The sequence below is a fragment of the Chlamydotis macqueenii genome, chromosome 2 (genome assembly GCF_036417535.1).
Source record: "Chlamydotis macqueenii isolate bChlMac1 chromosome 2, bChlMac1.mat, whole genome shotgun sequence".
Classification (NCBI taxonomy): domain Eukaryota; kingdom Metazoa; phylum Chordata; class Aves; order Otidiformes; family Otididae; genus Chlamydotis; species Chlamydotis macqueenii.
In genome coordinates, this window is record NC_141557.1 from 36,103,420 (window position 1) to 36,130,379 (window position 26,960).

At 38.8% G+C, this 26,960-nt stretch overlaps 1 protein-coding gene across 1 annotated transcript in view; it reads right to left on the bottom strand.

Moving 5' to 3' along the window:
* The window catches only part of JAZF1 (JAZF zinc finger 1), a 196,006-nt gene that overhangs the window by 62,912 nt on the left and 106,134 nt on the right, over positions 1–26,960 (bottom strand). The window contains exon 2 of the mRNA XM_086741577.1: positions 25,842–25,914. Within this exon, the coding sequence (XP_086597703.1) occupies positions 25,842–25,914 (73 nt within the window). The remainder of the gene's footprint in view (positions 1–25,841; positions 25,915–26,960) is intronic.

Genomic DNA, 26,960 nt, shown 5'->3' on the forward strand with positions numbered 1-26,960 from the left:
CAGTCATGCTAAATCAGCTTTTCAAAATTAATATTTCTTTGCAATCAATTAGGAATGAAATTTAAAATTTAAATAGATACTGAGTACAGACACTCTTGCACAGCATCATCTTCTTTCATAAATAATCTAATTTTAGAGACATGATCTTTTTGCCAATACTACATGAAATTAGCATGGTAAATATTGAAATAAAATGCTTCTTAAGTACTACTTGGCCTAATTTTTTTGCAAGGCCGCACTTAATCTTTATTCTTCCATAATAAGTATTTATTGTGTGACCCTGACAGCTTGCTACTGCTGTGATAAATTATCTGACTCAAGTCAGATTAAAAATGCAACCCTGAATCCTAATTATCTCGGCAGACCCGCTTAGTAATAGCGTTTCTTGTCAATTCTGGAATCACAGCATGGATATCAATTGCAACAAATGCCCAGGCCCCTCTCTGAAGCAGGCTCCCCAGAATGCTTTCTTATCTGCCATATGTAAATCTCAGATGCTCTGTACCCTTGGTGACCTTTTATTAGCAAACTGACAAAATGATAAAGCTAGCCATGGCAAAACTCCCACTACTAGACAATTACCCACTACAGTTCCAGTCCGTGGGAGATCAACACGACATTGTTAATTGTGATGCATTTTATTGACTTCCCCTGCTAACAGACCCTACAGGTCATCCGAACAGGCAGGGATAGACGTTTATTTCACATTAGAGGGGGACAGCAATGTGTGTAATTTTGACCCATAGGAGAGAGTTTCCATCCTTTGTTTTTCTTCTTCAGTATGATGCTTGTCATTTGTTTTTAAAAAGATTGAAGAAATAATTTATATACTTTAAAACACACACACACATATATAAAGTACAAGCGTTGGGAAAGAATGACATGCTTCAAGAACTTACAGAGATACTCTTCACAGAAGAGCATCAATAGGATTGAAACCACACAGAATTCCCTCCCATTGCCTCACCATATTGTAAATCTTAATCAGAACTGAAACCCTTCAGGTGAGAACGGCGTTCAGGCTCCAGGATATCCATCCTTGGCAACTTATTGAGGCAGACAAAAAGAGCACAGGTAAGTACCAAAAGCATGAAAACCAAATAACCCTTTCACCCACAAAGATTATCTAACAGGATTAGGATTCTGCAAAATGCTTCTGATTGTGCATACAAGTATTTTGTAGATAAATACAGCTCAGTTTCCAGAACCATCCTGCAAACTCACGACATCTTGCAGTGCCTCCATTAAAATGTTATACACATATAAAGCTAACAAGTAAGGTAGAGAGAGAAACAAGTTGAAAATTATTCAGCACAGTTCAATCTTCCTCCTCCCTCAGAGCTTTCCAGGGACCGCCACACCAGAATATCATCCAAGAAGTTTACAACACACCCCCAGATGTTGCACTAGAGATTTAAAATTGGAAAAGTCTGCTCTGATTTTGGCACTAGTCACTCCATTCCAGCTACCTTCTGGCTGGCTGCAGTTGATAAAAGCATCAGGCTCCGCAGGACGCAGTATCAGTTAAAACCCTGTCATTTAAGAAGCTGATGCATATTTGCTTTGTAATATGATTTATTTCTGAAAGCACAACTTGGCCACTAAAATTACTTAGGATTTTCTCAATTGTATGCAATGAGATATCTGGAGAGCTACAACTCCTACAGTCTTGTTACCAAGGATATGGCTGTTTAAACAGTACGAGAAAGAACTAAACTATGATGATGTGTTGTGTTCTGGGAAGATATTCTTATGTGACTCTGACAACTGGCACTCCCATGTCATCAGCTCCTGCAAAAGACGTGTGTGCACCACAGAGAAGAGAAAAACTGGAAAAGGAAAAAAATATTTCATTTTAATCAATGCCCAATATGCATTTGCTACTCTGACGTGGATAAAATGCATATATTCTTGAAGAAAACCAAAGATGGAGTAATTCTTTGGAATGATTTTGAAGTGAATGATAATGAGGTAAACTATGATGTATTTTCTTACCATAAACAGACACAAGCAAGAGAAAAAGAAAGCTGACAGGGCAGATAGGAAACCTATAAGGCACATTAGAAAAAAACAGAGACAAAAGGTGGACACTGAATACTTCAACTAAGAAGCTGGCTTAAGGAAAAATCCCTGACATACAAAAAGAGCCTTTTGCTACATTTCTGTCCATGGCCGTATTTGCGATGGTCACCTTGTCCAAAGTAGTTCTCATTAATGCTACCATGTTCTCTGAGTTGTTTTTCATTGTTCAATTTTGAGCCTACAAAACACACTACCAGCAACTGCAGGATTAAAGACCATATGGACTGACAACAAACATTCATACACATGAAGCAAAACTAAAATACCGTCCAGTCTCGCACATTATTTTATAGGTTAAGTTCCTCACTCAGTTAAATTATTCCAAATGCTGAGAAACGAGTCTATCTCACTACATATGAAAAACTTGTGAAGACTGTGTCAGTTTATAAATCAAGAAGACGGAACAGATTCAAATGTCTATATCAAGTTGCATAACATTCTTCCAATAACATACCCTCTGAAACAGTCCCACAGCAGAGGAATATTTGGTTCAGACATGACGGTTCTCTGAAATGAAGCAAAGAGATTGCAATCCCAGCTGCAAATGGAATGAAATAACTCCCAAAACTTTGAAAAAATATTAAAAGCTTTGAAATAAGATATTTCAGCACAGCATTATTTCTTTTTTCATAAGCGAGTTCAGTGTAACAATCTGATCTTTGTGCTAACAGTATGTCGAATTAGTAGAGCAAATATTGAAATCAAGTGTTTCACAAGTTCTACATGGTGTGATTTTCTTTCAGGCTGCATTTAAACTTTAGCAATCATCCTTTAAAAGTATTCTTTGTTTCCCTACAAAGAAAATGTTCTTGACTGCTCTTTAATAGTTGTCTAATCTCCTCCTTTTCTGAACTACTAGCTGTCTTCTGTAGCTTTAGAGATGTGCAAGCACAACAATCACACTTAAAACAGATGAAGCTCAATATGGACTGGAAGATTCATACCAGTTTGTCGTCTGACTTAAAAACAGAACTTGCCTGTTTTTTTGGAAGCTCAACTAGTTACTGTGGCAATATGATAGAACTTACGTATATTCCAATATAGCTGACCCAAGAATATGGGTATTCTTTCAGTATGAAAGAAATATGAAAGTCATGTAACTAGGCATCTTTAACACTCTTGTTGGAAGTATATAAATCTGGAAGTTTAGCATCAAAAATCAAACTAAACATAATATACCATTCCCTTTTCTCTTCTGCTTACATGCATTCAAAAAGAATAATGAAAATGCTCTTTATTCACATCCACACATAGTGAAGAGCAGACTTTCACAGCAAACTGTAGCTGCGTCAATTAAAATACTTCTACTGTCAGGCTACGCTCAAACCAGGTTTCAATTTGTACTTCTTAAATATGAGATTACTGTAACCATATTTGGAATCCAGAAGTGCAGATCTGTCCATATAATACCATGCTGTTCCCCTTGCTGCTTGATTTATTTTTCATATACAATACACTACATACATCCAACATGTTCTGTATTCCACATAACGCATCTCAGGCAACAAAATCTACAGTGTCGACTCTGCAGGATGGGTCCTTCATTTAGACTTCAATCTTATTAGCACAGCTTCACTGGCTCTCTAATATCGCATCTGTGCTCCTACAGGAGAAGTAGAGAAGGGAGGGGGATTCCTCAGCTGCAGAAGGGGAAACCAAACAAGCCAGTACTGAAGAAAGGCAGTCCTTTCTGGTTTACTGCTTCCTTTACCCTCGGTAGCACAGTGCATATATAAAAGTTTGCCTTTGACCCGACTCCTCCCATGCTGCTGTAAGACCACACACCCTTGCCTGTAGGCTGTGTATCTGCTGTATAGAATCACGCTTCTGCCAAGGAATCGAGTGGCTACATTAAAAAAAAAAAAAAAAAGAAGTTTTTATAGCAAAATGCTGCATTTGTTAAGTTCACATGCCTGGGAGAACATATGGCCCTTAATCCTTCGTGGTTTTTTAAACTGTTGGTGATATACTTATTAAAATACTTAGTGGCTGTATCTGTAATTGAGATAAATGTCACTGAAGACATAAGCTGACTAGGTTTCCTGAGCTGTTCTTAAAGTAAATTCTCAGAGGCACACTATCCAAAGAAAAATTCATCATACAAACTTGGTTAGTTGGCAACTGAATATTTGGTGACCGATACTCCAACTTCTAGTATTTAATAGCCAGCCACATGCAACAGACACCTAGTCATCTGTATCTGAGCTCCCTCTTCTTATTTATTTTTTTTTTTTAAGTACAGCACTGCTACTACAGATCACTGCAGTGAGGTCTTTGTAAATGCTACCTCCTAGCAAAGAATTGGTGATGGAAGAGAAGCATCTTAGCCCTCTGCAAGTCACAACATTCCCCTCCTTTCAAAGAAAATAACCACAGCTCTGCAGCAGCAATCTCCACCTCTTGCACACAGCCTTCATGGCTGTTAAGTACAGGACATCACTGAGAATGACAGGAGGGCATCAAGTTTCTCCCACTGACTGCTTATAAAGCCACAGCTTTCCTTTCGCAATGTTCTGTTGTCTGCAGCATTTCCCTGGAGATATGGAAAAAGCCACAGCTTTTTTTTGAGATATGGAAAAAGCCCCTCTGCAGCAGCACCAGAGCCTGGGTACTTATAATAAATCTGTATCAAGTGCTCACAAACAATCCTAACCTTGGTTTCCACTAAAGGCTGTGCTTTCTTCTAAAAGAGACTCTCCCTTTCACTGATCCCAGCAGGTTTCTTGGGTGGCAAAAGCCACTGCAAAGTCTTGCATCTGGGACAGAATAACCCTGTGCTGAGGTACACGCTCTAGACTAACTGGATGCTCTTCAGAAAAGTACCTGGGGATTCTGGTGGTCAAGGAGCAGAAAGTGAGCTAGCAGTGAATCACGGGAGCAATGAAGACTAATCACGGCTCGTGTCACATTTAGTATGATGGCAGCCAGCAGGTTGAGTGAAACCATTACACTCCCCTCCACATAGCACTCACAAGGACCGATCTGGAAGATTATGTCCACTTCTGCAACCTCAACAAAGAGGGAAAGTGATAAATGGGCACCAGTTCAGCAGGGAAGCACTAAAATGGTCGAGGCTGGACCATTCAAGATGTGAAGAAGCTGAGCAAGCTAGCTGGTTTTGTACAGCTAAGAGGCTGGACCAAGCTCTCCTCAGAGATGTGTGCATACCAGAAGGGCAAAAGTCAACGGACAGAAGTTTTAGCACAATTTCAGTTTTATATAAAGAAAAAATGTTTCACTTTTTTTCTTTATATGAAAGATAGACCTTGGCATGGGAAAAGGCTGGCCGAAGAGGCACGATCCTGAACAATCTCAGCTAACTTTGAGGGTAACTATACCTAGGGCCAGGGGCTGGACTACAAAACCTCCTGGGATCCTTTCCAACCTAAATTATTCAGAGTCTAAAACAGGCCAGATATCTCTCCTTCTCTAGAGGAAAAAGAGATTGTTTTAGCATCTCCCTCCCAATAACTACATTTATTTATATATTCAGTGCTGGATCTCATCTTAAAACCAAGCTATTAAAACTAAAGTGCTTGAAGTACAGATCTGTGATTAAAGAACAGGCCTAGAAAAACTACTTTAAAACTTCCACTGTACTCTTCAGTGGAAGAGCCCCAGCTTCCTGCTAAGGTCTGGGTAACAGGATTACCCAGGCTTTATCAATTACTCTATCAAAACAGAGCTCCTTTTTGATGTTAAAGTACTTTAGGATCCCCATATGGAAGGCAAAAACAGTTTAGCTCACTCTGCTACATGTAAAATGTTACCTAGTGAGCGACTAGCGTACGTTATTTTCTTAGCACTGTACTCCTCTGCGGTTTCATTATGTGACATTTTCATTCATTCCAATATAAAGTAAGTTTCAGAGTATTCAGAGTTGTAACACACAGACACATTAATCACCAGCCTAATTCATGTCCTGTGTAGTAGCTTTATTATCTTTTCAAAGCATAGCTATAAAAATAGAGAAACTGTGATCTTTTATGCTATCCTTTAATAAAGTTATTTTTAAAATGCTATAAAAATGGTTTCAGTTTTTTTTCCAAGTTACAGCTTAATGCAACTAACTCTTGTACATCCAAAACAGTAAAGTCTGAATAAGTTGTTTTAAAAGTCCCTGTGGACTTGTAATCTAGCAAGAGTGAAGAACTCTAACCACTAGAGACAGAAATGGGAAGGAATCCTGAGTTTCAAGTTACAAAACATGCCTGTTCTTTTGTCATTCTGATGGGGCACCACCTTGCAAAGTACTCTCACTTCTGTGATAAATTTTAAATGTCGATTCCCGCATGCCAATATTCTTGTATTTAGGGCAAGGGTGAGCTGGGTTTTTTTTCCTTCTTCTTCTTCAGGCTCATATCAGCCTAACTCCTCCACTTAAATTAACGAGCATTTTATGCTCGCCAAGACTGTGTCAATGTAACACAGCCTTAGTAGACCTGCATCCTCCTTCATACAAGGTGTGAAGCGGACCATCGAGGGCGAGCATCTTGTCCTCTGTCAAGGCAAGTAGCAGGGACTTGAACAGCAGAGCACTTTATGCTTCACGGAGGGAATGTGCTTCCAGCGATACAAGTTGACACTGTTCCCTTCCCTCCCTGCTCCTTCTTCTGCAGATGTATGAGGGTACATCTACACGTTTATGGCTTTCAAAAGATAGCACTGTCAAAGACAGACCTGAAACCTCAACTCAATTTGGAACAAAGCCAAAGCGTTACAAAAATCCATGCCAATAATAAGACCAGCAATTGGCAGCAGGCCTCAAACTTGGTATGGTCGTTACATATGGTCGTCCTAGTCTCCTCAGGTGGTGGCAATGCACATTAATTGAAGAGAAGATAGTGTATGTGAGTTATGCTCAACTTTCACACCTATGCCTTAGGCAAGCTAGCACTTCTGGACAGAAATCTGTCACAACCATGCAATTCCCCTGATGGGAGACGTGCAATTCCCCTGATGGGAGACGTAGTTGGGATATTTGTGTTAAACGAAATCAGGCTTGAAGAAAAAGTTTTTTTCTAACTAAATAGAGATGATTAATTGGTATAAAACCATTACTACTGCAACAGACTTTTATCAATCCAGCAGGAAAACCAACCACCAGCCCTGTATGAAACCACCACCCACCCATCCACTCCCAGTGTCACAGGGCAGGACTCTGGCCAGCACTCTGGTGGGATTTGTGTGGCCACTAACACAAAGCAGGAGATGCTTCTGCAATTTTCTGAAGATACTCAAAATTTCTGAACTTTTCCTCCTAGTGAAAACCAAAATTAAAAGAGTGAAAACAGAATAAAACTTGCATCTCTTCAAGTATAATTTTAAATCGATCACTCAATGGGTCTCTCTCTCTCTATATCCAGAAATTTCACCCTGGGCTTGAGAAGCTTCCTTCTAGAAGGTTCAGTAGGAAATGGCAGGCTTTTGTAGTAAGTTTTGGTTTGGGCAAACCAGGGTCTTAATAAGAAACGGATGTAGGTGAAAAACGTTTATAATCTTTCTCAGGGAAGCCAAGGACACGCATTACTCAGAAGCAATTTTATCTCTGACAAGGCCCTTGGCCTAAATTAATGACTCGGAAGTATTTTGAGACAGATGGGATCAGCACCCTACCACAGCCTGCAATCAAACCCACCTAAATGGTGGCCAAACAGAGATTATGACTATTTTATGGTACTCTTCTGTACAAAGCAGGTGTTCCTCTGGTATCACCAAGGAGCTGAGGCTGTTCTGCATTCTGGAAGGCAGCATTTTTCATGTTATTAACAGTTGTGACACAGATCCCCCTTCCTCTCTACCTCTCCTCTTCAAAATCAGAGCTATTCTGAACCTTCAAAAATGAAAACAATTTATCAAAACAAAGACAAAATTTAACTCATACTTTATTGAATCCTTTAATTGGGGGGGAAAAGATGAATTCATTCACATTTATTTTTACATCTGGTAAAAAGTATGGAATTTGAGTATTTTGTGCCAAGTTTTGACTAGAAATGAATTTTTACATCCAAGTAATAGATGACTAGGGAAATGGAGTGGCTTAAAATGCAAATGTGGGGATATTAATTATTGTTGTTATTGGGACATTTACAAGAGTAGCTTGGCACTATTTTAGAACCAGTAATGTCTAATCTTTTAAAACTACTGTAACAAAAATAGAACTAGAATAAAAACAAGCATTAAAAAGTGAATTCCTATAATATTTTAGTTTGTTTTGTCTGAAAATTTATTTGAAGTCTGGAAATGCCTGGTGCACGTATTCAGTATTTTATAACTTAATTTGTTCAACAAGAACAGCAGTATTTTAACAAGGTGAAACAATTTCACGATTAAAGCACTGCCTGCTTCATCAGTACTAAAGAGCTCACAGAAAAATATCTAATCTTTATAAGGCAGAGACTCATAATTTAACTGCTGAGACCAAATGAAAAGTGTAATTCTTTTTTGCTCCTTTAGTGGTAGCATGTGGCGATAGCAACGTATTAGCATAAGCCAGAATTTGCTCCTACTTTCCTTTCCAGGCATGTAACAAATATCTGATGGCTATGCAAATTTAACCCAAAGCAAAGTTGTCCCAGCTGGCAAGCCATACATTAAAAGGTAAATTACACAAAGTTGAGGCCATCTGGACTAAAATATTCTCCTATCCATAGAATTTCAAGCTCACTAATTCCAGAGAACTAAGAACAATATATTAAGTGTGGACAATATTTTGAGGTGTGAGCTTTTTATCAACCACCATTTAAAAAAGGAAATTAAAAGATGAGAATGAACTACAAAATAATTTTAGTATTTTCTTGGAATATAATTTTTGAAGCTTACATCGCCTGATTTTAGTTGTATACATACTATACATTCAAGTTCATAAATACTCATTTTCTGACAAATGGCAAGTTCAGGAAGCCAACGGGTCTCAGCTATTGCATGAATGCCAAGCACAAAGAATTTGAAATTTGAAAGTAGTCTCCCAGCATATACATTTTCAGACAACTGTCAGTACTGCATGTTCCTGTGCACGTTTTTACTAGAAAGCAACCCTTGACAGAGCACCTCAATAGTTTTGTTTCTTGTTTAAACTAGACTACCAAAGCAGAAGAAATGTGTAGGAAAACCAACAGTTGAGGGCAGAAAAACTAACCAAACCTTTATAAACCACAGCAGAGTCACTACTCATGTTAGTGGAAATTTCTGCACTTAATTTACATTAAATTGCCCATCTTGTCCAGTCTTGAAAAACTAATCTCTATGTTACATATTATGGAATTTAAAGTAACATCTGTTTCACCAAAATTAAATTAACATACTTCTATTTGATTAGCTTATTAACTGTAATTCTCAATATGCTGCAGGAACAGACACCAACTACAGAGATGCAGTTGACAACACCACCTGTCTGAAATAAAGTACTTTTTATCGTAGACATGGAGGGATCTGTCAACAGTCAGCCAAAGCATCAGACAGATTAGGAAGTGACACGGGGGCAGAAAAATGACTTGCCTCAGATTGTGAAGCAGGTAATTGATGGAACAGGGAGCAGAACCTGTGCATCTTGACTCCCAGCTTCATACTGTTGCTAATGGCTTTCCCAAAAATCAAACGATGCAAAGAAAGAGCAGTTTGTAACTTGTGCCTCATTAACAGAGATGGTATTTGAGGAAAAATGCATTTAGTTATTTTATCTGCTACTGTGAATATTTATTATACTTGTCCTCTAATTTCCATAGTAAACATTTCCCATTTCATCTCCACATGAGATAAAAAGAAGAACTGAAACTGTACATTCGTCTAAACTTGGCTACTGTCCATAATTTTCTCTTTAGTAACAGCAATTGAAACAGTCTTCAACAAAAGAGATTTCATGCACAACACCCCCCTTTCTCTGCAGCTGACCTAGCAGTGCTTGAAAAATACACATTCTTAGTCTCAAAGTTATAATCCATGAACAAGGTAGAGAGTGAATATGGCCTCCTTGTAGACCCCACTCTCTTCTCCTTTCACTCTTTTCTCCTGTCTGGTGAGATCCTATGCTCCCTCCTCACAGCAATGAGTCTTTTATATCCTGGCACCACCTACATGACACTTCTTAAATCACACAGCATCCCCCCAAATCAAATCTAAGTCATCAGCTCTGTCCCTACTGTTTCAATGCACTGAAAACTAGAAACGCTCTAACGTTACTCAGGGAAAAAAACACCACAGAAGAACAGTGAAAACTAGGGTTATAGTTCAGATACTGTAGACTAGTTGTTAAAAGTCAGCAGAAAACTTTTGGCTACAAATGAAATAAGCACACAGACCCATCTGAAGGCCCACTGTTCAAGACCAACAGCATTCATCTCTTTAGATATCATTCTCTTTCATGGCTACCATGGTATCCCCAGTCCCAACTTCAGCTCCACAGACTTTGCCTGCCCTTGTCTGCAGTGCACAGTATCTTCAGGAAGACAGGTGCCAAAGAGACATAACTTGAACATTTAATTTGGGAGGTTTATTGGATATCTGAGTGATTACTCTTATTATAAGTTTGTCCTAGAACTGTTTTTACCTTATGCTGTTCTTTACAACTCCCACTGATCTGAAGCCAGTGTTATAGCAAGGCACTTAATTTCTCGTAGATGCTTAGTGAATTCCCCAAGGACTAACCAGCAATTCTGAGAAGTACTGTGAGAAATGTTAGAGTGCCAAAGAGAAGGCTGTAGAGTATTTTCCATTAGATGATATGGACAGAAAACAAATTGCCTATAACCAGCAAAAATTATGGAAACCTGCTTTCTCTCAAGTCCTACATGCCAAGGCTACTCCAGGGCTGCACTTCCAGACGCATTTAACAGCTGAGTCCTTTCCCTCAGAAGCCAGAGCATTCATTTGGGTCTTTCTTGCCCAACCAACAACTTATTAGATGAACATTAGATTAATTTATCTAACCATTAAGAGCTCTACCCTCCTGTTGACTGCTTCGTGATAAATGGCCAGCAGGTTCCACAACTCTGACTGGCATGAAGTATGGTGGGTTCTCAGAAACCAGGCTTCCTACATACGCTTTGGGAGATCACTTTTTATTTATTATTGAATTTTCTTTTGCCAATACGTTTCCACATACTTTGGACCTAAAACCAAAGTTCAGCAGCTTCAAGTGCTAGCTAATTTGATTTCAGCATTGTTGACACAGAAATAAAAAGGAGACTATTTGTTAGCGGCAATACCACAGAGGAATCATACCAAGTCCTAGATATTCAAACATGCTTCCACGGGAGTTCTCCTGTGACATAGGGCTCACAAGGGAGAGCTGCAAGCACCAATATCAGAAAGTATCTTCTGAAGATGAGGAAACAAAGTTTTTAAGCAACGCCCAGCAGTGAGAAGATTCAAAATAGAAAGCTTTCCTTTTACATCTACCCATCAGGATCCAGAAAAAAAACCTTCAGAGTGACATTTAGTGCCTCCCTTCTCTAACTGCCAAAACAAGATACTGGCCCCCACCAATCACACTGAAGGACACTTCCTGGACTCAGTTTGTGAATTCCTTGAATTCTCCTTTATTTCCATGTTTCAGTCATCGTATAACTCAACTGATTCAGTCTTTTATTCCCCCCAAATACTCATATCCCACAATTAAAATTTCTCCCTTATTTTCCCCCGACTAGAAGAAATCCTCCATAAAACTGCCATATTTGTACCTGCAAGGGGACGCTATCCTCACTTTTCCTCACCAGCCTTTCCTTGTCCTCTCTTCCCTGTCAACAAAAATCCCACCTTGCATACACGGTCCAATCCCGACACCTGTACTTCAGCCCAATAATGACGAAGTGGGAGCTTCTCAAGTGTGATGGGAGATCCTGCCTACACCTGCCTTTCCTCTTCATGCTCTTGGGAACACAAAATTCACTTGCTTTCTGCCTCTTTCCTACCTGATGTTACTGTCAAACCACTTACCATACCTAATGTTTTAAATCACTTTACACAGGCCTCAGTTCACTTTCACTGGAGTGTGAGCAAGCAATGTCCAGCTTTTACTGAAGTTACCAGTAGTGTGAAGTGACTGAAGCCTGAAACCATATGAAACCAATACATTTCTTGTGGTTCTTTCAATGCACAGTAAGTGAGCACACATTGGCTGCAAATTCAACCCAGACTTACAAACCTCAGCAAATGTTCCTGTGAACTTGATCCAACCTTCAGGTTTGTTTCATCCAGTTTCAGGTTTCATTGTGAAAGTTTCACTGTGCCCTACATGCTGCCCCAATAAACGATGTCTCAAACAAAATAAGGACATCAGCAAAAATCAAGAACTCTTCAGATAGCAATGTTTTAGTTTTATACTATGTGCGAGAACATGCATTGACAAGCAGTATGCATACAATTACTGCTGTTACAAATCAAAAATTGTTCATGGTTAACGGACTTGTACTTTATTACAATTTTTGCTAAGAAACTGTTTTCAAGAAATGGGGATCTAATAACTCTGTGCCATAGTTCTTTTCCTTCCCCACGTCCCCATCATAACAATTTGCTAAGAAACTGTAAGCCTTTTCATCACAATACATGCACAAAATCCCCAGCACACTTCTTAGATATTCAGGATGTGAAATAACTAAGCCCAAACTTTACTGAAGCAGTATTTTCCGCCTGCATATACCATCACTGAGGTAGCAAAATGAAAGGAAAAATGAGAAAACTGAAGATCTTTTATGGATCACATTAATACAAAGGCAGAATGCACTTAATTGCCTAGCTCATTGAACATATGACATCTTTTCCTACAACGCTTGTACTACTGGCAATGTTTCCTTACTTCTCAATCATATTAAACCAGTAATTAAACTAAAAAAATCCCTAGACTTACTATACATCTGGGAAGCGACGTAGATTGTTATTTTACATTGCATATCACGTAAGCAAAATCTTGTAAGTTCCATAGTCTGAAATAAAAACTAGATGTGTGTTACACTCCGTTTTGGGAATGATTTAATCCTTGCATGAAAATATTGTTAAAGAAAAAATAAGCTTCATAATATTAATGGTCCAAGTCACGTAGGAAGATAGTCAACTCTGATCTCACAAGCAACACGCTGCTGAGATAATTGAAGTTAGGCCTCATTTATGCAGATGTCATTTGTAAAATAAGCCAATTAGAAACTGTGACAGGAAGTTTCCTGTAACAGATTTCAAGGTGGATATACCTGAAGTCAATGCGCTATTCCAGTCCAGGTCCCTTACGGCACTGGCCCTAAGTCTGAAGGGAAATCACTACTAACTCAAAGGGATGTACGCCGGTTTCCAGTAGGGCAGTGGTACTGTCTACACTTTCCAGTCCAGCTGTGCTGAGTTGCACTGTTCTAACTGAACCAGATGGACAAAATCAAGCCTACCAGCAACACTTCACAAGCCCTTAAAATGTATGATGCAAACGATCAATTATGTGCACAGGACCTTAGGTGCCAATAAGAATAAACGAGGTTGCAGTACATGGAGCATTAAAGGAAAAATTAGGAGTTCTTACCTACTGATTTTATGTTTCTTCTATAGCACAAAGAAGAATATATTAATTTTATATAACTGCCCTACAGTTATAACTGCACTACCCTTTTTTTCCATCTTTCTACATTAAATGGTGAACGACAACAACAAAGGGCAAACTCTAGGTGCATAATGACTAAGAACGGTGAAAGAGAAATCAGTAGAAAAATTATAAAAAAAGAGTATGTTTTACGTGGGAAAATTAATGGGAACAGGAAATCTAAGTACTCCCCTGCATGCACGTGAAATCTCCCCCAAATACCATTTTTACAGTATATTTAGTAGATTATGAGAATTACATTTAGCAAGGGGCATTTTCTCATTACTGAAAATGGTAGCACTCTTGGTTTTCTTTTTATTAAAGAGCTGCTAAATAGCACTTTGTACAAATTCAGGGCATTTCTAGGATCTCAACATAGGTAACAGTATTTGTGTAGTCAGTCACATCCCAAAGATCACATTAGAAGTATAAACTCAAAGTTCCAGCACTGGAAATATTCAGAACAGGCTCTTACATTCAAGATCTGAAGTGAAAAAGTCAGCATCAGCCCTGATAATCTTCTACAAAGAGGACAGAAACTGTTCGGCTACTTCTTGCAAATAGTGTTGCCCAACTGACCTGGTTTAAACCGCTTAATAACTTTTGGTAAATACTGAGCTTTTAGAAATGGCACGTGAGCAAATGAAACCAGAAATAGTAGAAAAGGAAGTCACATATAAATGCATAGACTCTTTTTGAACAGAGTTTTGGGGCTCTTTTTAAAACTCTTTATTAAGAGTACAAACCACTACAAAAGCAAGTAAAAAAACAGCCTATTCCTAGCTTAACAGTTCTTGTGAAAAGTTACTCATTCAAGGCACACGGTCAATCCCCAATGCTGATAGTGGCAAATGTGAAATGCTAACTTATACACAACTGTGGAACACCCTGCCTCTGCTGCACCTCCATCCAGAGTGCCCCTTCATCAGCTTGTAAGAATGCACCATGATTATATCCTTTCCTCAAGGCCAATCATCTGTTAGTATTGTCCAGCCAGCAACAGAGGGGGACATAAGAGACAGTGGCAGAAAAAATAAAAAGATATACTTGATTTAAAAACAAACAAACAAATGCCCAACAATAACAAAGAGAGAAAACCTTTATCTGGGAAATTAGAACAAGCAATCCAGTGTCTGCAAATGTATCGCCTCAGGGAAAGCAAGACTCAGAAGGTATTAAATCAGTCTGACTAATTGTATTATAACCAAGCCAGATTAATTGAATAAAGCCTCCCTTCAATAGTGTTTGTTTGCTGAATCAAGCAAGTTCTTTGACCAACTGTTTCAGGCCACCTTAATGCAATGTAGGTCGCTAAATCAATGTGTAATGCCAACATACACAATAACTATTGTTAAAATGCATTGGATTAGATTTTAGAGCTCGACTTTCAGAAGTCAAAGGTATGTGACTGTCCACTTGTATTCACAAACACCTTCAACAGCTATATATCAGAAGTAGCTCATATATGCCCACCAGTTTCAGGGTATTATTTCAACTTCATCATGCAGATCCTCACTGTTACAGCCTTGTAAATTGTCTTAAAATTTCTGAGGTGGGGACAAGAAGTTTTAGAAAAATCCAAGGACAAGATCAGAGCAATCTATCCTCTGGTTTTGCATTCATAACAACAAAAAAAAAGGTTGTTTTTTTTTTTTTCCTGATTACATGATGCTGTACTGTCTGAGCAGAAAAAAATAGATTTAAAAAAAATTCACAGACGATGTACCAGGGCTTCCTCCTCTTAGAACTAATAGCACTTCACAAGTTTATGAGAGCAGCTCCAAAGGAAAATCAAAAGCTAAGTAAAATTCAGTTGCACAGGAACCTTTTCTTCTTACTTCTATTTTGATCATATTAGAAGTTCTTTTACTATATAATACCTGCTCACAATCAATGCAGTCAAACTTCACTAATTCGCTGGCATAATATATATCCTGATTCCTCTTTTTTACTCTTCTGTTTTGAGTCCACCAGTTGCTTTCAGCTGACTTCAGTTTTAACCTTCATTTTGTTTCGCATTGCCACGGCACGAAGCCTAGTTGGGATTCCAGTGCACAACACAGATTCCTTCCAGCTATGCACTGAAAGTGCTTGGTGACTGTTATAACCTGTGTTATTCCAATCACAGATCACAAATAACCATCTTCCAAGAGCATTTTGCTGATGGACTGCACAGCTCCCTTGTCGGCCTGCTGAACGCATCCTCAGTCTCACAAGGAACATACGGGAAGAAGCCAACTGTCAGGCTCTCTACCTGGTCTCCATTTCTTGGGACACTGGAGCATTGCAGAGGAAGTGGCAGGATAATGAATGCATCCTTGCAGGATATACAAGCTTTCTCTCTGGCTCAAAAATAAAATCAAGAGGTCAACCCAACCGCAAAAATATTTAAGGAAAATTAAGGCTGAGACTAACGCTTTGGAGTAGATTTTATACAGCAGAAGATGACATCAATATTCTTTCTTCACAAGCCAAGTTCTCCAGCACTAAGAATATTTTCTCATCTGCACTCCATCTCCAGACTAGGCTATAGGCTGTCCTAAAGCACAACCTGGACAGCCTTGGTATGCAACCTCCAAACTGCAGTCTTACTTCTGAATGTCTGCAACAAGATACAAGGACACACTTTGTGCTACAACTACTTTGCTACATGGCCTTTATGATCCCAGTCCCCATCCCTCACTGAATACTAGCAAGACTTTGCAAATGACAGGAGAGCATTTCTCTGAAATGAGAATGAGGGAGAAGGGAGGGAAACATCAAGTGCCCACAGACATTTAAGGATATTGCAGAATGAAGTTTGTTACATTTTAACAAATTAAAAATTAGTGGGATATTCATTACTGGAAAGAATCTAAGAACATGCAATGTATTAACATATTTAAAAGCTAATATAGGGAAAAAAAGGCAACACAATAATTTGCATTTTGAACTACTAAATTTATTTGAAAACGTCATTTTTAGTCTTACTGTAGATTAATCCTACACATGCCTTTTTGCAACAGATCTAAATGGGTAGCATTGCCATGAAATATTGTTATTTTTTTAAAAAAACCAGTAAAGTTAGAACAAGAGGCACAAAAGACCAGTGATTAGTAAAATGTAGACTTAAAAAAAGTCAGGCCACAGTCAATGAATATTACCAGCAGCTGGTCTGGCCTGCTCTGGGATTCCAGGGATGGTACATTTCTAAGTCACCACATGGAGCTCAGATGGTCACGACAAGCTTTTAGAGAAACCCTGGACAGCAAGGACCTCTCCTAGAAAGTTATCTACTCCACCTGTAATTTTCTCCTGTGGGTGTAATGTTTTGTTGCTGTTGTTGATGTTGATTTAAAGAAAAAAAAAAACTTACCAGGAGAATAGGTGACTAGCTGTATACAGCAGCTACTTCTGTGAGTAGTAAAGACAGGAAGAACGGTCAATATTCTCAGCCATTTTATCTCAGATTGTACTTGAGAAAAAACTAAGGCACAAATGTAAATTTTTGCTAATCCTTTACTCTGAAATCAAAGAACAATAGTGTTTCCACAAATTCTTATTTCTGCAGAGGATATGAAACTGGCACATGTGTGTTTTTCAAATAGCTTTGTATGTTAAATAATTGTAATGTAAAGAATGAACATATTTTATTACCAGTCTAGTAAGAATGAAGGCTATTATACACAGAAATAGATGCTGGGAAAGCTGTTAACCCACACAGCTGACAGTGAAATATCTGAATACAATTTATTCCTAAAGCAAACACACAGTCCTTCTGAGAGCACTATTACTACTTATGATCAAATTTAAACATCACAGAAAAGAAACGCCCTCCTTCTTAAAGCAAAGGAAACTGAAGAATTTCTCCCCTCCCTTCCCAAAATGAAGTGACCTGTGTAAAAGTAAATGGAAAATACATGCCGAAAGCTGGGAAATGAAACAAAACCGACCAAGACAAAAACCGGTGCCAGAAAAACAAGATGATTTTTTCATCCATTTCGGCATGCCACATTGACAAAAGATGAAGAAATACCAATAAAGACAAGAAACCTGAAAGTCTGGAGGAATTTATACTGATGGCTCGAGTGCTTTCTAAGTAAACTACACACAGAGGTGTGTATACGCACACTCGTAAGGAATGATGCTGACTTGGCAGCGCTTCTTTCACTTGAGATGCATGAGATGGAATTTTTCCTGTCTCCGAGTCTTCCATATGAGCACTGCCAGAAGAAAGCTGACTACCTCGCAATTAAAAACAAAAAACCAATCCCACAACTAAAACACATTCTTTCAGTATCCTGCACATTTTAATTCATCATGTAATTTTTATTTAAGGGCACAGCATTAGGGCTTTTCCTTAAAATGTCAATCTGCTTTTTGATCTTTACCGCTGACATGAAATAAAAGAGCTGTACATTATATAAATCTTCAGTTTCGCTTAGCTTGAAACTGATAAAAAGGGAAAGAGAAAACAAAGCCAACTGCGTAAATCCTTCCAAACCAAAAGGCTTTCCCCTTACTCTAACTAACATTCATTTCTGCACATCTTGTTTGAATTATCAACTGAAGTTTCTCTTGTTCCATCTCCAGAACAAATCAAATACCAGAGCATAAAGATATGGCTACATGAATAAAAACACATGATCTACTCGGTGCACGCAAACCTAAAAATAAGCTCAGATAGAAAAATACTATCTGGCAATTGACGTGTTACTTTGATCCCTTTGTTTCTGTATTCTGTCACAGGCATTCAATCCAGCAGCTACTGCAAGCATTGGCATGCACGTTCAACATGATGAGAATCAATAGTCTGAAGGAATCACTGCACTTTTACAGAGTTGTGCTATTCCATTCAAATAAGACAGAATCATGTTACAGAAAGGAAAAGTTAAATTTTAAGACAAGGGCAAGAACTGTGGTACTAAGCACTATAAAATGTAGCAAGCCTGAACAGGTGGCACAGGAGTAGTTTATCGGATTCACTGGCCCAGATTTTTTGGTATGGAAAAACTAATCTCCAGTAGGATTCCTAAAGTGGAGAAGTCTTTTTTGTCTCTTCCCTTTTGCTTCTGAATCATGACATAAGAATTAAGACAGTGTATGCTATACTGAAAATAAGTTAGGATGGTTTTCTTTTAATCACTTTTAAAAAAAAATTTGCTTTTTCATTCAAAAAGTCAAATTAACAATTTTGAGATTCAAAATCAGTTTTTAATGGGTTTTATACATTTCTTTGAAGCATGCCTCAATTACTCTATAATGTACCTCCAGTAATATACCTTCAAAATTGAAGTCTGAGGCCTGAACTGGAAAGACTTGAAGTCTGATCTTCTGCTTATCAGGTGAATGCTGCAGCAAATACTTATTTTACGGCAAGATGCTCACTGTTCCAGAATTTTTGCATTTTGCATACACCTTCTGAAAAAGCATCCATTAAAAAAGCAAGCAAGGAGAGACCAACTTACTTCTCTCCAGTCTCGTGACTAAGTTTGATTCCAAACTGTGCCCCAACAGACACTCCAGTGACGGTACACAGGAATCAAGAGGCGAATAGGAGAAGTGTCAAGAAGAGAAATGATGTCCTACTCCAAGCCAGTTCATAGTCTTATTAAAACACTCTTAAGGCATCAGAAAGGAGGAAACCGAATCTTGGTCTTCAACACATTATACAAACAACTTAATGCTCATGCTCTTAGAAAAAAGGAAGCAACAGGATTTGCGCTGCTGCTGAGAAAACGTTCTATAGAGAGCTTTTTGGTGGCACATCCAGATATTGGGTATGATCTCCAAGAGTCTATAGTCTTTCATTAGCTTCTTATTTAACTACTGCTGATAAGACCCCTGGAAAATCTGTCATAGCAGAACCACAGGAAAAAGTGCAATGTGTTGTAAAAGCTATGGGTGCTCCTAGGGAGCGTTAATATGAATCGCTATACTTACAGAAAGCATGTTTAGCTGTTATAACTAAATGTATACACAGAACCAACTGTCAGAGGAAACCCACTAAACACACAACAGATGATAACCCCAGTGATAAAGCATGGATATGAACGGAAGTGGCCAATGGCAAGAGTGAACCCCCTGTATAGAAAGGAGTAAGAAGCACTTTGAATTTCTATCCAGCACTAAGCATAGTACCTGAAAAAAAAGTTAAGGGCAAAGAAATAAAGGACCAGTATCATGTGACTTGGATGCTCTCTTAAGAAACCACATGGATGTAGACAAAGGGCAGTGCCTCCAAATCCAAAACACTCTTCTTGTTATTGCATTAGTAACATAGTGCATACTAAATATGTCACTTACCACTTTTAAAAATAACTTTCAAATGACCATTAAATCCTATGGTGTTGGCTGTTAATTTTACTCCTGGAAAAGGTAACAGCAGTAGAACTAGAATTAGTGAGCTGGACAAGACGCAGGGACAGTTTGCAGTGGTTAGAACTTTACATGCAATTAATTCTTTTCACAAATATTTATGCACACAGAAATGATTAATTTTACTTCCAGTGGTATTAAAAAAGGAAGCAGAGTTGGGAAATTCGTTCTTGAGAAGTCAATGACCATTGAGAGGAAAGTGAAATGGGAGGAGAAGCCTGGAGCCTACAGGAATTTATAATGGTAACAGCGAAGCAAAATCTTGCTAGTTAAAAATAAAATCTGGAGGGAGAAGCAAAAACGTTAGGGCTGGCTCAGAGACGTACAAGGACAATCTTGGACTATTCACTCAAGAATGCCATCCAGTTTTGATCACAGGCTGCATTTGTGCTCCCAGTTGTGCACAAGAATAAACTTTTTTGACATTCAACAGCCTCATTCAACAGACTGCCCACAGGCAACACTGAAAATGCTCACCCCAGTGTGCTGTAACTGCTTGCAGGACCAATTCTTAAAGCGTATTTTATTATATGTTTCTTGTATGATCTCAATTATCAATAGAAAACCATTATTAAAAATAATCTAGGATTAATAAAAAGTATTTTGACAGGTTTTAAAAAGATTTTAAGATTACAACAGTCTTTGCTTTCAACATTTCCATGATACAGCTATGATGTGATTTAAGGTTGCAATACTATAGAATTAAGGCAGCTTAGCTTCAGTTGTAGGTCCATTCTAGTTCATTTTTTTAACCACTGCAGTTTCTCTATCTAAGGTAAACGTATTTTATAGAAACTGTATTAAATGCACATTTAATTGTCCTTTTTATGGCATATGCTTCCAGTAATACAAGTTACTATGGCACTTCTCACCTTCCATTTTCAAGGTGAAAGGAATTTAAGCCAGTAAATCATGCTTTCCTCTTAGTCCTGGTACTTACCATCTCAAAGTTGAAATACCTACTTTAAAAATTAATTGTAAAGGATTTTTTATTCATTAAGATTTGGAATCAAAGCTTTTTACTTTTAGCAATTTTTTTTTAATATTACCTTTTTAGACAGAGGAAATATTTTATGCCTTTGTTGTCTTCTTACTTGTGCCAATAATGTTGGGATGTTTGGTTTTGTTTTGTTTTGTTTTTAAACACACCTGTTCCCACAACAGCTGCTTTCATCACTAATAGGAACAGTATCCATGTTAAACAAATTTTTGAATATCCAAATGCTGAGGAGTCTCTCTCTGTTAGACTGCGCAAGCCTAAAAGCCTTGACAGTATGCTGCAACACTAAGGCCCCACATTCCACGGTAATACGGCAAACTCAAGAACCATCACCTCCAAAATCCCAGACAGATTCAGAGGCAGAAACAGCACTATGTAGGTTCCAGTAAACACCAAGCAGAAGTCACAGTATCTAAGTAGTAGTAAAAGCAGTACTAATTATTGCCGCTTATCACTGCGTTTCAATGCAGTATAAAATATAAAGGTGTCTTGACCCATACACAAAGAAAATACCTCCAGAAAGTACTAGAGGCTGTTGACCCAACTGCTCATTTGCAACTACTCCTGAGACATCATAGCCAGTATCCCGTTCATGTAGTAGCACCACTGAACTCCTTGCAGACAAACCACTCCTGTATTTATAGGATGGAAACAGATGAAATGCATCTGCTTTGGCAGTAGTGTGTCTTACTAATACTAACTCAAATTTTGACTTCTAAGAAAGCAAACCACAAGTTAGTAGGTGTCGTGGTTTTGTTAGTGAGGGGGGGGCCTAAGGTGGTAGCTTCTGAAGGAAACTGCTAGAAGTCGCTCCCCTTTGTTCAGTGGACTCAGCCGGGCCTAGGGTGGACCCGCTGCTGGTCAAGGCCGAGCCGATTGGTAGCAGAATGTTCCGTGATAACGCCTCTGCGATAACATATTTAAGAAGGGGAAAACAGAAAAAAAAAAAGAGAAGAGAAGATGTGAAGAAGCTGAGCGGGGGCAGAGGCGCAGAGGGGGAGGCGCAGGCCTCATGGGCCTTGCAGGCCTCACCCTCTGGCCTCTCGCCAGGCAGTCGACTGGGCCCGACTCAGTCCAGCCCGGCTGCAAGAAGTGGAAAGGAGATGAGAAGTGAATAAGATGTAAAAAAAAGATCCTGAGAGACATCTACCAGCCTGTTGTGAGGAACGGCTGCAGACATCAAGGTCAGTGAAGAAGGAGGGGGAGGAGTAATGCGGCTCCTGGCCAAGATTCCCCTGCAGCCTGTGGTGACGACCATGGTGGAGCAGGTTGTCCCCCTGCAGCCCATGGAGGTCCACGGAGGAGCAGAGATCCACTTGGAGCCCGTGAAGGACCCCGTACCGGGGGAGGTGGATGCCTGAAGGCAGCTGTGGCCCGTGCAGGGCCCGCTGGGACAGCTGTTCTAGAGGGACTGCGCCCGTGGAAGAGATGACCCACGCCGGAGCAGTTCCACGAAGGACTGTGGCCCGTGGGAGGGACCCCACGATGGAGCAGGGGAGGAATGCGAGGAGTTCTTCCCCCAACCATGAAGCAGCGGTGTGAAACAACATGTGATGAACTGACCACAACCCCCATTCCCTCTTCCCCCCTGTGCCGCTCGGGAGGGGAAGGTAGTAGAGATAATGTTAAGCTCGGGAAGAGGGAGGGGTGGGGGGAGGTTATCTTGTTCTCTGTCTCATTATCCTGCTGTTTGTAGTAATAAATGAATAGTTTTCCCCAAGTCGAGTCTGTTTTGCCCGTGACGGTAACTTTAAGGATTTCTCCCTGTCCTTATCTCAAACCTCAAGCCGTTTTTCCTTATATTTTCTCTCCCTGTTCTCTCGGAAGGTGGGGGGAGTGAGAGAGAGACTGCATAGTCTGGTCCGATCGGGGCTGAACTACGACAGTAGGTAACAATCATCAATACTGAGGACTGTATTAAGGCTACACTAAACTTCGTCTGAGAAAAGGATTTGCAGCAATTGAGTCAGTGTCTGGTGCAAGCGTTTGATGTAGCGATAATAAACCGTTTTGACCTATAATTTATATTTTGTCCATCGGTTTTAAAAGGAACGTTATCTGTCCACATGAGGATCACACACTATGGAAGCTGCATCTGTGTGTAGTTACTGAAAGCTGTAATGGCAGTAAATCTCCAGCACAGAAAGGGATGGAGCCTTATAGATTCAGACGTTCACAATCTGAAGGTTGTTTCAGACCTTAAGAGCATATACAATACTGTCGTATTAATATGTCTGAGAAAATAACCAGGAGTAGAAAGGAAATGGAAACAAGAGCATGTTTCAGGTTGGAAACAAAGAGTCCTGTACCCTTCTGTGTCTACTATCTGCTTTACTGATACTTTATCCTCCTAGCTATCAAACCAGACAACCCAGATTTATGTTTTGTTTTGTTTTGTTTTAGCTTATAATGGCCACCATACAGCAGGGCAATCAGCAGAGCATAAAGCACACCCACTTAATCTTTCTACCACAACATATATTAAGTGTACATCTTGCCACACAATTTTGACAGTCGCTGAGAATCAGAAGTCCCTATTTTCCCAGGGTCCATGGGAGCATATTGCCCACATAGAACATACTGAATATACAAACCTGCAGAGGAAGATTGTTTTAAGGTCTGGAACTCACAGCAGGAACCAAGCTAAGTTCAGTTCCACTTGGAAGTCGTAAAAGCATGGGTTTAAAAAAAGTGCAGGAGTATCTGGTGTTTGATATCTAACAGTATGCAACATGTTTATGTCATGTATTAGGCTACAAAATCTGAGTTCATAGCCTGGGACAACAAAGCAGAGCTTGGCTCTGGCATATGTAGTGGGAAAAAGAAAGGCATGTCTCGTAGTGTAATGGATATTGCTGCTCCCTCAAGAGCTTGAGCTGCATAGAGCAGGTGGTTCAATGAAAGACATCAGCGCTTTGGAAAAAATTAAAATACAATTAAAAGAGCAATTAAACAGCAGCTGCTTTAAACAAGAGTCAATTCAGATCTGGTTTTACTGTAAGAACAACTCAATTCAGTTCTGCAGAATTATTTCTCAGAATTTAAAGTGTAACAAAGTTTAGACAAAATATGTAAGGAATAACTAAAACTGTCTCAGTCACATAGAATTCAGTTTAAAAGTGTAAAAAAAAAAAAAAAAGACATCTAGATGAGGTATCACTTTCAAACTACTTTAAAAATTATTCCAAGATGGACAATCAAGTCCCATGGCACTTTTCATGGTCTTAAAACAGCTTTTCCCTAATTTTAAAAAAAACCTTCCCTCTCTCTCACATTAAGTAAAATAACCACAGAAGCAACAAGAGAAAATGCCCAAGGATATAATGGAAAGAGGGAAACATACCAAAATACACAACAACATACCAAACCTACATATTAGGAAAAAAGTTTTACACATTAAATGAGATCAACAGAAATAAGCATTAAAAAGGGTCATGGTCAATTTCAAAATATGCTTTAAAGGGCAGGACTGTCTCCAGGAAGAACAGCAGTTACTTGCCAAGTAGAAAATCATGTCAATACCAGCTATTCTTAATCATCACAGTTTTAGGCAATGGAGAAAATGTAGTCATTTCACCAACTGAACACCACTTTGTACTACTTCCCCCCGTCAACACCCTTTCTCTACAGAAAAATTTTGCATTATTTGTGAACCATGAGAATTTGAATCAGCTTAGTCTATCCTGAATTAAATTTTGGGTTAATCTTCCAGGCTTGTGAGTTTGTATCTCATCCTCTAGACTGCAAAGATACAAAAGGAAACTGGTGTGCCATGTGTAAAAGCCAATAATCCCCTACAGAATATTTTCCGAGAAATGCATTTTCAAAATGCAACTAAATGGAACTTTCAACCACAGTACATACGATCAAAAAACCAGTATGATGTAAAAGAAGGCAAAACAATCCCATAATAGCAGCATGTTGATCTACCTACAACAGGAAAAGGGGTTTTAAATGAGGAATTACACTTCCTGTACAGTGTTCATGTAGAATTAGAAGACAGTTTAGCAAACATGCTGAAAAAAGGGCACTGCCACTTTTTCTCCACAACTCCACAAAACATCACCATCTTTCCCTTCTATACAGCATACTCCATGGGTCACTTTTTCCCCAAGGGAAAAGTAGTCTGAGCTACCTCCATTAAATTCTGCTACGAGCTTAGGTGAGAGGGAAAATAAGGTACAGCTCTCAGGCTGCTCTTTACAATAACACAACCCAAGACAGCAGCAGCCCTTCCATTCCTTCATGCTGGAGTACTCTGGAGGTTTCAATTCTGCCATCAGCCAACAACTGAAAAGCCAAGGCGCTGTTATTTAGAAAAATGCTTTAAAAATTGGTCTGATTTCTTAAATTTTTCAAGTCTTAGGTTATATAGGGCTGGTAAGTAAGATTTTTAAAGAGACACTCTGTAGTTTAAAAACTTTCAAAGTACTGCAAAAATTATCTTACATATTGGACGTATTACATATTATTAGTTAAATTTCACTTTTGATTGCAAAAAAAATTCTTCCTCCACTCACTTGTGTGGAGTACAAGAAAGCAGAAAAACAAGCAAGGACAGATTATCTTGTTTTACACAAGATTTAGCTTAAACATAAAAGGCTAAAACTTCATCCCCTATGTATCTGAGTGGTACAGCTGAACGGCTGCTTGTACCTGTGTAAAAGTGATTAAAAATTTAGTTGAATTTTAATTCAACTGTCTTCCCAAAACAAGTGTTATCACAGCATCATATAACATGAAACAAAACAGAATGCATACATAAGCATACCATTTTGGCATATGCATATATACACATAATGTGCAAACCAAGATCAGTTATACCTGAAAAAGAACCACACTTACCTGTTAATGTAACTTAGAGCAACATAGGTTGGCTGCTGAAGTTCTTGTTTCTCTAAAACACGTGGGTCTGTATCTGGAATAAAAAATACAAACAGTGAATTGAGTTTTCTCTATTTACACTGAAACATATGGGATTGTATACTGCAAAGCAACATAAATGAAGACAAGAGATACAAAATAGCTCAACCGAGTTTAACCACATTGAGTACGCTTAGCACAGCACAATCATTCGTTCATTCATTCATAAACACAGTATTGCATTACTTTACACAAGAATTTGAAACATCAACAGTGATGTAATTTCCAACTGTCACACAAGCTTTCACAATCCCTCTCATAAATATTAGTTTTCATTGCTTTCCATGATTTACAGTGTTAAAAGGATCAAACTTTCTTCTTTTTTAATGTAGCTATTTCTAAATATGGTTGATACATTTTGAGATGTTCCAAGAGTGATTAGATCTCTTCAGCTGGGACTTGATACTTCTTCTCTGCATCTCTGAGTTTTGCCTTCTCCCTTCTCTACGGCTTATTTTCTGAAACTTTCAATTGGAAAAGTAATAAAAAAATGCACTTGAAGCAAAATACTTGCCCAAGCAAGAGCAGAGCACTGCCCACCAAAAGCCCTGAAGCAAATACAATCCAATTCCCTCAAGTGCTTTCTCACTCAAGTGAAAGAATATGTTTTCAATCACTGTTTTCATTGTCCTTTTCAGTTAAGTTTTGGTTTTATCTAACAAAGAAGTAGTCTTGGTTTAAATTTCTGAAATCAAACTCAAGGGAGTATGCCCACAGTTTATGTAGTTTTCTTATACAAGAAAATAGTATTATATTGATGTTTCAAATACAGCCTTGCCCTACATTACAGAAATGCCCCTTTAGGAGCTGAGCATACACAGTCTTCAAAAGTTCCCAATGGAAAATGTGCATCATGCCTGTGCAGATTACTACACAGTCATTAACGACATAGTTCATGCATTACTTTAAAGGCAATTCTGGGTGCAACTTCTGCATTTTAACAACAAAGAATACAAACTGCTTTTAGTAAACAGCTCCCCATAGCACTGCTACTATCTATGTTTTATTCACGAGAAACATCTACTTTATGTTGGCCGGGGA